Raw genomic sequence first — 14,372 nt, forward strand, 5'->3', positions numbered from 1 at the left:
GTCTCTCTTTGGTACCTACGGCCTCAGTTTCCCCTTCCCAAGTCTTTATATCAATCAGGAGAATTTCTTAAAGGTGAAGGATTGGTAGAAAGAGGGCGAGAAAGAAGAGGCTGAGCGGCTCCCTGGGAATCGCCCTCCCGCCGGCTGGGGAGCGAGGATGAGCGGGAGATGTGCCAGGGCCCTCTTCAGCCCTTCTGGCCACCTGTGCGGTGCTTTGGGAGGCGAGGCCCGATGAGGAGTCGCGCCGAGGGATCCTTGCGACCCCGGGCTCGGGTAGACATTGTGAGGCCTCTGAGACTGTCACCAGTTGAACTAGGGCCGTTCAACTGTCGTTGTAGATGAGTGTGGGAGAAAGAACACCGAATTCGGAGTCAGAAAAGTTAATTTCAAATCTCTCTAAGTCCTTTTGGACTTACTTGATTTCCTTATCTGTAAAATGAAGGGGTTGTTTGATTTGTAAGGTTGATTCCGGTTATGATTATTCTGCCTTAACCTGGACCTCATTTAGCTCTGTAAAAGTAGGAAGAACTAGACTAAGATGATTCATTTATTCAACAAATCCTTCCCCCCCATAATAATCATGTTATGAAAGTAAACATAGGCCTCCCTTGCTTCCCCTAGAAAAGAGACCTCAAGAAAAATAAAATAATAGAAAGTACGAATAAAGTTTTTTTTTTAAGTATGAACAATATGTTGTGGTGACTTCTTGGCTAAGCAGTGAGGAAGGAGAGGAAGGGCTGCCCTGTTGTTAACAGTTTGAGGAGACAAATTGCTTTCCTTAGAGAACTTTTTAGGTGTAGGGCTAATAAGATGTTACACAAGATTTTGCAGAGATAATAATGTTGGGCATTTGGACAGTATATCAAAAATGTCATAAAAGTTTAACAAGAGTGCTTCAGATTATTAGAGAATGTAGCTACTTTACATCTTGGTCCTCAGTTAACCTTCACAGTAAAGCAAAGTAGTTGGAATAGATACTAAAGTGATTCCATAATCATTTATTAAGTACCCGTTATTTTCAAAACATTGTATTGGATGATGAGAAGAAGGATAAAGAATATTAAGAAGGCCTCCTGCCCTTCCAAAACTTGATTTCCAAACTTTAATCATAAAAACAAATAAACCAAAAACCTTTGTAAACTGTTTACATAAATGTAATCTTATATATTCCTTCTGTCACCTTTGGGTTGCAAAAAATCACTGGGTAGGAGTGGGGAGTAAATTGGCTTCATAGTTTGTAATTTGGATATTAGGAAAAATTAACAGAATTTCAATTGAGGTGAAGAGACTTGGAGTTGAATTTGAAGCATTCACTTCTGGCACGAAGCAGAGTATATAGCCTATTTTGTTTGAAAACTGAATAAGTGAAGGAAGGTCTTGGCCCACATTCTGTTAGAATTCAGACTTCTTGAGAGTAAGAACTGTCTTTTACTATTCTTTGGATCCCCCCTCACTTAGTACAGTGTCCTGGGACATTATAGGCACTGAATAAATGTTTATTGTCTAGTTTCCCTTATAGAATCACATACAGAATTTCAGGGTTCCTTTATCGGTGTACTTTATCATCCAGCAAAACATCTATATATATAACATCACATTCTCCCTTGTCCATGTTTTGGCATGTGCATTGTTCTGTCTCTCATTGTCTGGAATACACTCCTCTTAGAACTTCTAGTTTGCATCAAAACTTAGCTCAAGCTTCACGTTCTACATGAATGAAGTCTTTTGATCACTCTCAACTCCTAAGTCCCTATCCAAAATTACTTTGTATTTTCTAAATATTTCTACATAAGTAAATGATTTATCTCCATTGAAATAACATAAGCCACATTAAGGGAATATGATTTTTTTCTTTTTATCCTCAGCACCTAGCACAGTAGAGGCTTAAATAGTTGCTTTTTGATTGATTGTTAGAATGTCACATGCAAAAATAATGCTCTTGACCTACAGTCAGGCATGCAGTTTAGTTTTGCTTTAATATTAGCAGATTCCTAAAAAAGTCATAGGTGGTTTACTGGGTGGCACAAGATAAAGAATGAAGTCTTTGGTAGTAGAATTCCAGTTCTCAGTTCTTTTATTTTTTCCCCCTAAACTGTTCCTAAACCATATTTCATGCCATCCATCATGGGCAGGGGGCATTTGCCATATGTCTTGCCACCGTGCATCTCTGGTACGAGACAATTTAAGTTGATTCAATATCAGGATTAGAACTAAATGAAGGGCAGCTAGGAGGCATAGTGTATAGAGCACTGACCCTGGAGTCAGGAGGACCTGAGTTCAAATGTGGCCTCAGACACTTAATTACCTAGCTGTATGACCTTGGGCAAGTCACTTAACCTCATTGTCTTGCAAAAACAAACAACAAAAAAGAACTAATAAGAGGCTCTGAGAAAGTATATTTATCACAAAAGGATGTTGACTTAGTAGTATGGAAAATATATTCACAAAAAAATAATGTTAGATCAGTCTGCCAGAGTTTGCCCCAAATTGGGTCAGAAAAATATATTGATTCATAGTACATGAGTGATAAGGTCAAACCTTGATCTGATGGCACCCTGTGTTCAGTTTTGATACAGAGATGAAATGAAGTCCTAGCAAGTCATCAACAATTTAAAACAGATGCTAGAGCACAGAAAGGATAGATAGCTTGGAGAAATAGCCATGCCCACACCCCTATCTCTGTTTTTCAGATGTCTGTTAGAATAGGGTGTGGTAAAACTGACCCAACTTGGATATCCCTTAAGGGACCAGAAAGTCATGCCAATCCACCAGAGGCTATACTATCCAAGAAAAACACCCTGAACCTTGATCCTCCCTAAGGTAATCAAGTCTTGGTAAAAGTTTTTGTTGCTATTTTAGGGAAAGCAGGGAGCCCTGGTCCAGTCATGTAATATCTCATGGTGACCAGGTCCTAAACATAGAGGACTTTCTACCATTTAAATTCTTGTAGGAATTTTATTGGGACAGCCCCCCCTATCATCATCAGTCTTAAGGAGGAAGAAACAATTTTTTTAAAAAGCAAAAAAACAAAAGCAGACCACAGAATAATTATAATGAAAACTTTTAACAATCTTCCAACATCTTCATTATAAAGGAATCCCTATAAAAGAAAAAAGGATTAAGTCTCAGAACTAAACAATCTGATCAGTAGGAGTGGTCTGTGACACCTAAGTAGAAGCCTGTCCCTAGCACATACATATAGCAGCAGTTTTAGGACCTCTCAGCTCTGAGACTATAAGGTTAAATAACTGGTCAGAAGACATTACAAGGGGAGCCTTTGCTGGCCCTGGGTGTAGCTAGTGCTGATTGGCAACTCTATTCTCAGTTCTGGGTGCAGTTCACTTCCAACAGAGCTATTATTCTGACTTATTGAGATTCTTTTCAATTTTGATAGCCTGGTATTTCTCTGCTTTGTTGACAGAAAGCAAGCCATTTCCAAAGGATCGTTCCTTCCTTAGCATTCTTTATATCGCCAAACTCCCAATTTACCATTGTCATAGCTTGGCAACAATACAGAGCAACCAGTCATTTCCAAATCGCAGTCAACAGAAGGCTATGCTTGGCCCACCTTTGTCACTATATGTGTTTGAGTTCAGTCTGCAGGGATCTGTGTTTTAGTGTGATGTAGCTTCCACCACCACTGCAATCCCCCAAATGGATACATTTGTCTGTATCCCCAGTTACAGAGAGGTCTCAAGATTCTTAAGGAAAATTGAGCACTCTTCTTTCAATTGCCTTGTTTTAAAGAGTCACATTTCACTTGCTCAATTCCCAGGAGATTCAAATGCCACCTAAAAAGTTCCAAGCAGTTCTTTTCAGTGCAGTTTTTTTTAGATAATCCAAAATTACAGGATTATAGTCAGGGACTCAACAAGCTGGTCATTTCTATATCCAACTATAGGACAGCTAGGCCTAATCATTTAAAATTGGTGGGGTCTGATACCCTTTTATGCAATGTATTATCTACCTTTGTAGACTCTCATGCCACCCTCAACTGAAAACTCCTAGTTCAATTACATTTACATTTCTACAAAGGTTTTCAAAACCAGAGTTATTTTCTTATTCAAGGCATTTCCTTTTAAATTATCAAGATACCTTAGTGTCAGGTTTATATTTCACATGACTTCCCCAAAGCAGTTAAGTGAAAACCATTAGCAGTGCAAATTCTATCCTAGTTGGGGCATAGAAAACATTGCTGTTTTTCAACTAGGGGAAGAACAACCAGCTTTCCATTCCCAAAACTCAAATCTTTTTTCTTTTTATTTTAAAAATAAATCTAGTTCTCAGAAAATCTTTTAGAAGAATTTGGAGGAGATTTAAATTACTAAACTGGAAGCACATACCTAAACTTCCTGAGAGAGCCTGGAGATCACTACTAACTGAAAATACAAAAACTGCAAATTCAATGAATAGTACACTTTCAGGGTACATTTCCTTAGACATGAAATTTTTACAGTCCTTCTCTAGTTGTTGAATGACTGCAGACAGTCCTTTGCAGGTGATGGGGGAAGCCTTTCCTAAGTGACTATCCTTTCTAGAGGTATCACCAGGAGCATGGAGGATACAATGAACTCACCTCCTCCTGGGCTGGTCTCCTGAGCTCAAGAAGATCATTCCATTCCCAATGCTGGTTATGCCAGTTGTGGTGGACCAGAATTAAGCTAGTATGGTGGCTCACCTAACCCACTTGTTTCATTCTGATCTAATAGCAAAAAGGTTTACTTAACAAATGCAAAGGAAGAATCAAGATTAGAAATGATCCACAGATTCCTGATTTTGGTCATTCTTATGTTTAAAGTTTGTCCTTACTGGAACAGGATCTTCATGACTTTTGTGTCCTCAGGCAATGAAAAAACTGCTTCAGCTACCCAAGTTGGCTTTAATATCTTGAACTAATAAAACCTCCTTTTATGGAACTTATTATGATTAAGGTGGGATGAAGAGGGAAGATATATACATACATACAAAGGTGAATAAATAAAAAATAATTTTATGAGAGTGAGGAAAATACTGAAGGTTTTTCTTGGAAATCAGGAAAAAAGCACTACCTGTAGAGTCAGAAGCTTTGTGTTCAAATTCTACATCTATATAATCTCCTGGGAAACATTTAGCTCCCTGGGCCTTACCCCTGTGTAATTGCCTCTGGAATGCCTAAGGAGTTCTAAATCTGTGATTCAAATGAGGGAAGGGTTTTTGAGGTAGTACTGGAGGTGATCCTTGAAGAAAGCTAGAGGACCTGGTAAAAGTATTCTATACATAGAGGTTAGTTTGTATAAGGGTTATAAGCTAATTTACCACATTTTCAGAAGCGAAGTAAGAATAAAACCATTCTGCTGGGGTGGCTAGGTGGTGCAGTGGCCCTGGAGTTAGGAGTACTTGAATTCAAATCTGGAGTCAGACACTTAATTACCTAGCTGTGTGGCCTTGGGCAAGCCACTTAACCCCATTTGCCTTGCAAAAACAAAACAAAACAAAACAAAACAAAACCAAAAAACCCATTCTGCTATTGTGGTAAGTAGGAATATGGAAAGGGACAGGACCTGTGATTTCATTGGTATAGGGGAGACCACCTCAATGAGCCCCTAACAAATGCAGTTTGGCAGCTTCTTTGGAAGTTCCTGTTCTAGTAATGTATCCACAGCACTTGAGGTGTGAAATGACTTGCCCAGCTTCACTGAATGTCAGATGTAGGATTTGAAACCAGGTCCTTTTGATTCTATCTACTGGAATCTTGGGAGTGGATATATCAATTACCACCTTTTAAGAGAACAGGAACTAGATAAAATATTTAATTAGATATACGAAAGATAACTTTTTCTTTTTGGTATTGAGCTATGTGTGGGTGTGAGTTGTGAACACTGGTGTGTGGTGTACAGGAAAGCTATTGAATGAATGATTATTAGCTGATGTTAGGAAGCTTTACCTTCCTTTACCTTTAATTACATTTGTGGCTCTCACTGCTAGGGATTGGTCATAATAACTGACGCATCTACAGGTTAGTCAGCAAATTAAATTATTAAACACACTGAGAATACAAATACAACTAAGAAACGTCTTTATCCTAAAGGAACTTAAAATTCTAATTTGGGAAGACAACATATAAATAAATAACATTCAAGATATAGATAGAATCTCCAATGGGGAACACTAGCTCCAGGAGGCACTGCCAATGGCAACCAGGCAATTTGAGACTTCAGTCCTGAATGAAGTCAGGGAAGCTAAGAGGCAGAAATCATTGGACAGACCATTGCAGATAAAAGAGAAAGCCAGCACATGGAGATGGGAGTTAGGGAGTGGGCTTCAAGAAACAGCAAGTGGATCAGTGTAGCTGGATCATAGAGTGGGGAGGGAAGATTGTAAAGGAAGGAGAGGGCCTAGTTGTGAAGATCTTTCAATGCTGAACAGTTTATAATTGAGTCTAACAGTAATAAGTACCCATGAGAACTGATTGAGTAGGCTTTCATGTTGTCTTCAGTACAAATGCCAGGCATTGTGAACTCCACGTATAAGATAACTATCTTATTAAATACAAAAATTATTCAAGTTCAAATATTTTTAGCATCACATCATTTTCCCTCAAATCCTTACTTTTCCCCTCTAACTTTTGCCCCTTAGAGAATATTGCAAATCGAATAAGAAGACACGTATGAGAAAACTGATGAGTACTTAAAATGTTTACTTATTTTAAATAAATCTCTACTTCTTTAATACTTCTTAAATTAAATTAATACAACTTGAAATTCAAGTCTCTACTTCCATCCCTACCCCTCCCTTCCATGTTACTACTTTTCCAAGGAAAGCAGCCTTGATTGATCCCTTAGTCTGGAAGGTAAAAAGAGATTAAACAATGCTTCAGTTTGCACCAGGAGCCAGTTATTGCCATGAGCTTTGAAAAAAAAAATCCCTCTGGTATTTTGTTTTCTAGGACTGCTGGTTTATCTTATTCACCAAAAAGGATATTTGGTTTGCAAATAAAGCAAGACAAAAATCAAAATATAATCTTTTTTGGTTAAGATTTTTATAAAAAAATAGATATACTAATTTAGAACAGTTAACTAATTTAGAACAGTTGAGATTTTAGTCTCCAAAGCAATTACATCATCCTTATAGTTTTTTCTGCCTTTATAGATAGAAAGGATTTTTAAATCAGAGGAGCTGCTTTGTAAACTTGGACATATCACTTAACCTCTTTGAACCTCAGTTTCCTCATCTGTGAAATGAAGAAATTGTGCTAAAGATCCTCTGCTCTGTCCCTTTCAGATTTAGAACTATAATTCTAATATGACACATCATTCAAGATTCTCTTGAAGTTATAGCCTTAGAAGTAGTTGTTTTGCTTGGTTTTCCTCAATAGGTCACCTCTAAGAAATTACACTAATTATTATGTACTTAACCCCCTATTTATATGCTACAAGTAAATTCTAAATGAAACTGAATAGAGGTTTGTAAATATTAAAAATAACTAATAAATTTAAGACCAATAACTTAATCATTATCAAAAGTACATGTAAAGTCATTTCAGCATTTTATCCAGTCTTAATGAATTGTCAGTCCTTAATTAGAAAATTATTATTTTGAAATTGAGTTGTCTTTTTCATATAATTTAGTTTTCAGGAAACCATTTTAAAAGTTATGGATACACACCCCAGTCTGAAAGCCAGAGATGGAAACTCAGAAAACAATTCACATGGGATCTCAGAACCGTGCTTCAGTTTTGGAGTTATATCAGATATTCAATATGCAGATTTAGAAGATGGCTATAATTTCCAAAGAACCAGAATGAGATACTACCGTTACAGTCTTCGTCATCTTCAAGGGGCTGTTGAAGAGTGGAATAAAGAAAGCAGTCCACTCCTTTTTGTATTGCAACTTGGTGATATCATTGATGGGTTTAATGCACAGCATAAAATGTCAGAAAATTCACTAAAAACTGTCCTGAAGGAATTTAAAAACCTCAGAGTCCCTGTTCATCATACATGGGGAAACCATGAATTCTACAACTTCAGCAGGGACCTTTTAAGAAACTCTAAGCTTAACACAAAGTTTTTAGAAGACCAGATTTCACATTGTCCTAAGACTTCTGCTTCAGAAAACTATTATGCCTATCACTTTGTACCTTTCCCTAAGTTTCGGTTCATTTTACTTGATACTTATGATCTAAGTGTCCTTGGAATGGATCAGTCTTCTCCAAAATATCAAGATTGTATGAAGATGCTGAAGGAGAAGAATCCAAATAAGGAACTGAATAGCCCTCAAGGTGAATTATTCCTTTGAGCTGAGAATCTAATACATTTTCTTAAAATTCTTCAGATACTTTTTATTCAGCAGGAAGATGAACAATTAAGGTAAAACTATAATGTTACTGTTCAGGGTCAGGATTCAATGACAGACATAAATGTCACATAACTTATTTGCCTCAGATCATGACTGGTTTATGTTTTTTAACACTGAAAAAATCTAGTGATTTTCCCATGTTATATCCTTTTAAGCAAAATATATTCTTTTTCAAATTCTAAGATAAAACAGAATATTCAGATGATCAAAGACATATATTTTTGACCTGCTTTTATTTGTTACAGGACTTTCTGAACCTCAATTTGTCCAGTATAATGGAGGATTCAGCCAGGACCAATTGGACTGGTTTGAAGCAGTTCTTACTTTCTGTGACACAAACCAAGAAAAGGTGGTGGTTGTGGGTAGGTTTTTAACTTTATGCCTTTTTGAATTACTTATTACATGAATACTTTAGGAAATGGGAGAATTTTTCTTTTCCAAAAAGAAAAGTTATTCTGTTTTGTTATTCCAATTTTATAAAATGGATGATTTGTTTCACTTTTTTATTGGTAAATACATTAATTTTATTAATTTTCCAGGATAAGTCAAGAAGTGGCCGTCTGTAAAATAACAATATTTTATAAACTTTAAAACCCTATATTTTCATTTGAACTTTTCACTCAATTAGGGTAAGGAGCTTCTTGTGAGAAAACTCACTCAATTAGTACAGGTTGGTAGCTGCTCTACAATTTATAGTCTTAGTCATTAGAAAAAATGTGCTCCACTGGTGATGCAGACATAAATGATAGATATTGCTTTTTCTTCTTCTGTTTTTTCTGCCACCATGTATTGAATCATCTAAATCCACATTTAAAATTTTGAAAGTCTCCCTCAAAACAGGAATAACATATCAAATATAAAATGAAATTAATTCCACAATCTCAAACAAAATCATACAAAGCATCTTACTTTTGAAAATTGACGAAGCAGAAGTGAGGAAGCTCCTTGCTTTCCCAGAGAAAAGTCAGTACATTCTGATGGCTAATATAACATGTAAACAAAACAGACCATGATACAATATACAGAATAGATGGAAGGTAGACAAGTAAGACACAGTCAGTACTGAGTACTTTGCCTACTTACATACAAATTTCAAATAGAATTTCAGTTTTGATAAGATTTTGTTTTAGTGTTTGAGGATATGGGGATTTAGCCATGAATATAGGAAACTAGAAGCACCTGGAAACCAAACTTGTCACTCTTTTTTCAAATCTGTAAAATAAACATAAATAAACTGAGTGAGGCCTTCAAGTTCTTTCCTAAAAGTAAAGTGCAATTAAAATCATATTTTTTCATTACTTCTCTGATGTATAACACAACAAATATATAACTATAACAGATTATCTAGTACCTACAATCTACAATATATCTTGTAGCCAAGTACTATATTGTGTGAACTCTTACTGTCTGTATATCCTCCTCCTTCCCTGCATTTTCTTTTTGTTCCCCTTTGTTTTCTTTTTTAACTTACAGTATTTCCTCCAATTATATGTCACTTTAGTTTTTAACATTTTTTTTAAGATTTTGATTTCCAAATTTTTCTCCCTCCCTCCATTTCCTTTCCTCTTTCTTCTCTCTCTCATGATGGAAACAATCTGGCAAAAGTTATACATGTACAAATATGTTAAATATATATCTATATTAGTCATGGTGTGAAAGAAGAATCAGAACAAAAGGAAAAGCCCACAAGAAAGAAAAAAACAAATTTAAAAAAGTGAAAATAATATGCTTTCATCTGCATTCAGTCTCCATAGTTCTTTTTCTGGATGGCATTTTCCAACACAAATAACAAGTCTTTTAGCATTATCTTTGATCACTCTGTCTCTGAGAAGAGCTAAGTCTAACATAGTTGACTATCACACAATGTTGTTGTTGTTTTTTTTGTTTTTGTTTTTGTTCTTGTTTTTTAGTTTTTGCCAGGCAATGGGGTTAAGTGGCTTGCCCAAGGCCACAGGGCTAGGTAATTATTAAGTGTCTGAGGCCTGATTTGAACTCAGGTACTCCTGACTCCAGGGCTAGTGTTCTGTCCACTGTGCCACCTAGCCGCCCCCACACAATGTTGTTGTTAATGTGTACAATGTTCTTGTTCTACTCATGTCACTCAGCATCAGTTCATGTAAGTCTTTAGCGATTTTTCTGAAGTCTTCAAAAAAATCTGAAAAGGTTTGCATAAACTGATGCTGAGTGAGATGAGCAAAACCTGAAGCACATTATATACCTTAATAACAACATGGGGTGATAATCAACCTTGATGGACATGTTCATTCCATCAGTGCAATGATCAGAGACAATTTTAGGGTATCTGTGACAGTGAATACCATCTGCATCCAGAGAAGGAACCATGGAGTTTAAACAAAGACCAAAGTTATTATCTTCAGTTATTAAAAAGTTGTCTTATATATTACATAATTTTGCTATCTCTAATATTTCCTTTCTTCCTTATGGATGTTTTTTTCTATCAACACATTCAGTTTTGATCTATGAATATCATGGAAAATGTAAAGCATATCAGATTGCCTTCTGTTGGGGGAGAGGGGGAAAGGAAGGATTTCAAAACCTTGCAGAAAAAATGATTGGTAGAAACTACTATCAAATAATTTGAAAACAAATAAAATATTTATATAACTTAAAAAAAGATTTTTCTGAAATGTGCTGGCTCATCATTTCTTATAGAACAGCAGTATTCTATTATATTCATATATTACAACTTGTTCAGCCTTCCCCAATTGAATTCAATTTCCAATTCTTTACCATCACAAAAAGAACTGGTATAAATCTGATAGTGTTATTTACTGGATGAAAAAGCATGAACAGTTTGTTTATATGCCCTTTGGGCATAGTTCCAAATTGCTCTCCAGAATTGGTTGGTTCATTTCACAATTCTACCAGCAGTGAATTAGTGCCCTAATTTCCCCACATCTCCTCCATTTATCATTTTCCTTTTCTATCATATTAGCCAGATAAGTGAAGAGGTATCTCAGCATTGTTGTTATTTGCATTTCTCTAATCAGTAATGATTTAGAGCAATTTTTCATTTTCTTATTTTTCCAATTATATATAATTTTTAACATTCATTTTTGGTAAATTTTCTGTCTTCTATCTTTCCCTCCTCCCACCCTAAGATAGCAGGTAATCTGATTTAGGTTTTATTTGTAAATTGCATTACATATATTTCCATATTAGTCATGCTATGAAAGAACCAGAATAAAAAGGGAAAAACCTTGAAAAGGAATTTAAATTTAAAAAGATGAAAATAGTAGAACATCTTTTCATGAGTAAGATAGCTTTAATTTCCCCTCTGAAAACTGCCTATTCATATTTTTTGATGCACTTATCAATTGGGTTATGAATTGTATTCTTATAAATTTCCCTCAGTTCTCTATATATTTTAGAAATGAGGCCTTTACGAGGGCTATAAAAATTGTTTTCCAGCTTTGTTTTCCTTCTAATCTTGTTCACATTGGTTTTGTTTGTTCATGTAATCAAAATTATCCATTTTGCATTTTATAATGATCTCTAGCTCTTTTTGGTTATAAATTCTTCCCCACTCCATATATCTGACAGGTAAACTAATCCTTGCTCTCCTTTTTCACTTATGCTATCACCCTTTATGTTTAAATCATGTACCCCTCTTGAAATAGGATGTGAGATGTTGGTCTGTGTCTAGTTTCTGCTGTACTGTTTTGTAGTTTTCTTAGCAGTTTTTGTCAGATAATGAGTTTTTATTCCAGAAACTGGAATCTTTGGGTTTATCAAACAGTGGATTATTATAGTCATTTACTAATTCTTTTGTAACTAATCTATCCTAATGATCTACTACTCTATTTTTTTATCTAGTACCAAATCATTTTGGTGATTGCTGTTTTATAACATAGTTTTAGGCTTGGTACAGCCAAAGTACCTTCCTTTGCATTTTTTTCATTATTTCTTGATACTCTTGACCTTTTGTTCTTCCAAATGAATTTTGTTTTCCTGAATAAGATTAATTTATGTAGACTTGTCATTTTTATTATATTAGCTCAGCCCATGAGTAGTAGATATTTTCCCATTTGTTTAGATCTGACTTCATTTGTGTGAAAAGAGTTTTGTAATTTTGGTCATATAGTTTCTGGATTTGTCTTGGCAGGTAGACTCTCAAGTATAGTTTCTATAGTTATTTTAAATAGAATTTATCTTTTTGCTGCTGGATTTTGTTGGGTATATATAGAAATGCTGATGATTTTTGTGAATATATTTTATATCCTGCATCTTTGCTAAAGTTGTTAATTCTTTCAAATAGTTTTTTAGTTTATTCTCTAGGATTCTCTGAGGATATCATTATATCATCTGCAAAAAAGTGAATTTTGTTTCTTCATTTACCTAGTCTCATTCCTTTGAATTCTTTTTCTTCTCATTGCTAAAGCTAACATTTCTAGTACAATATTGAGTAATAGCGATGATAACAGGCATCCTTGTTTCACCCCTTATTCTTTTTGTGACAGCTTCCAACTGATCCCCATTATATATAATGCTTGATGATGGTTTTACCATTTTAAGGAAAACCCCATTTATTCCTATGCTTTCTAGTGGTTTTCATATGGGAATGGGTACTATTTTGTCAAAAGCTTTTCAGCATCATTTGAGATATGAGTTCTGTTAATTTCCTTACTGATATGGACAATGTTGAACCAGCCCTACATTTGCACTATATGTTTCAATCCACCTTAGCAAAGAATCTCCAGATAAAACATTGCAATTATTTTATATAAAATAGAATTTTTTAATGAATTATATAATATAAATTGAAATAGAAGCACAGAGCTCAAAAGACAAACATAAAGTAGGAGAGAGGAAAGGAAGTAGGAAAAAAGGTGTCATTTATTTCAGATGCTTTAGCTGCAAGTCTCTGTAGCTTTATGGAGTAGGACTTGTTAGTTGATTTATGCTATTGGCATACACCCCCCAGGAGCCTAGAGGTTCCCTCCTCCCACTTCCCCCAGTGCATGATGAGGTATCGCTTCAGTGAAGGTTCATGCTGCTATTTATCACTACAACAGTTAAAAAGGCCTTAGTATAGTTTTCAGGCAGCTGAAAAATTCTGTCCTTGGGAGGTTTTTGTTGTTTCAGAAATATCTAATGCATCTCTTTATTGGACTCTTTCTTTTACCCTCATCTTTGTCAGACTTCTATGGGAAGAGCAAAAGGGCTATCTGGAATCCATAGATTATTAGGATTTTATGACTGAAAGGAATCATAAGAAATTATCCTTCTCCATCATTTGGCAAATGAGGAAACTGAGTTCTAGAGAGGTGAATAAATACACAGATATGGACACATTCTTTACATTTTAAGAACCACTTAAATGGTTCTCATATGATTGTCCTTTATACTCATTCAGCTAAATAAGTTATCTCATCTTTTTATCTCTTTAAATTCCTTTAGAATACAATGGACACCTGAATTTGTATTCCTGTTTTTTACATTGTTGCCTTTTGATTGCTTAGCAAAGCAAAAAAGATTTATGGAAGAACTTAAGTTTGTTACCAAAACTGGAATATAATAATTAAATCATGAAAAAGTAGTGATGTGATGGCAGTAGAAGGACTTGTAGCAGGGCTTCTAGCTGTAAAGTAAATTAGATGATAGTGAAGTAATGTCCTGTCTAGAATTCAGGAACTCGTGGTTTTTTCCTAGCTCTACTTAAGACACTCAAGACTGGGATACAGAGGATATATTTTCCTTTTTCCAGTGATTTTATTATTTGTAAAGTACTTCAGAGGAATGTCGTGAAGAAAAACAATTAAAAAGAAACAATTTTGAGGTGATATGTGCATACATGAACCATACCCTTTGGATTCAATCTTTTAGATGTAAACTATTTAGATTTAAGTGCAAAATGCCAGCTTATTCATCCTAACCACACATGTATAAACCTATTCCTTTTTTTTTTAAGATTTCCTTTTCTTACTAGCTTGCAAAAGAGGCATCTCTCTACTTCCTCAGACCAAGGCAACGTGCTTAGTGAGATTATGCACATGCCAACAGTCGAATTGTATCAA

The 14,372-nt window shown here is 35.2% G+C and overlaps 1 protein-coding gene across 7 annotated transcripts in view; it reads left to right on the top strand.

The window, feature by feature from the left end:
• ADPRM (ADP-ribose/CDP-alcohol diphosphatase, manganese dependent) overlaps positions 1-14,372 on the top strand; it is a 37,710-nt gene that overhangs the window by 933 nt on the left and 22,405 nt on the right. For 6 of the 7 annotated variants that reach the window (XM_074225120.1, XM_074225126.1, XM_074225124.1 and 3 more), the window contains exons 2-3: positions 7,608-8,257; positions 8,580-8,696. In XM_074225120.1, coding sequence (XP_074081221.1) covers positions 7,608-8,257; positions 8,580-8,696 — 767 coding nt within the window. Of the gene's footprint in view, positions 1-2; positions 2,821-7,607; positions 8,258-8,579; positions 8,697-14,372 lie in introns of those variants that run through there. The other variant, XM_074225123.1, reaches the window with a different exon arrangement.

This window comes from Macrotis lagotis, chromosome 2, assembly GCF_037893015.1.
Source record: "Macrotis lagotis isolate mMagLag1 chromosome 2, bilby.v1.9.chrom.fasta, whole genome shotgun sequence".
In the NCBI taxonomy this organism is placed as follows: domain Eukaryota; kingdom Metazoa; phylum Chordata; class Mammalia; order Peramelemorphia; family Peramelidae; genus Macrotis; species Macrotis lagotis.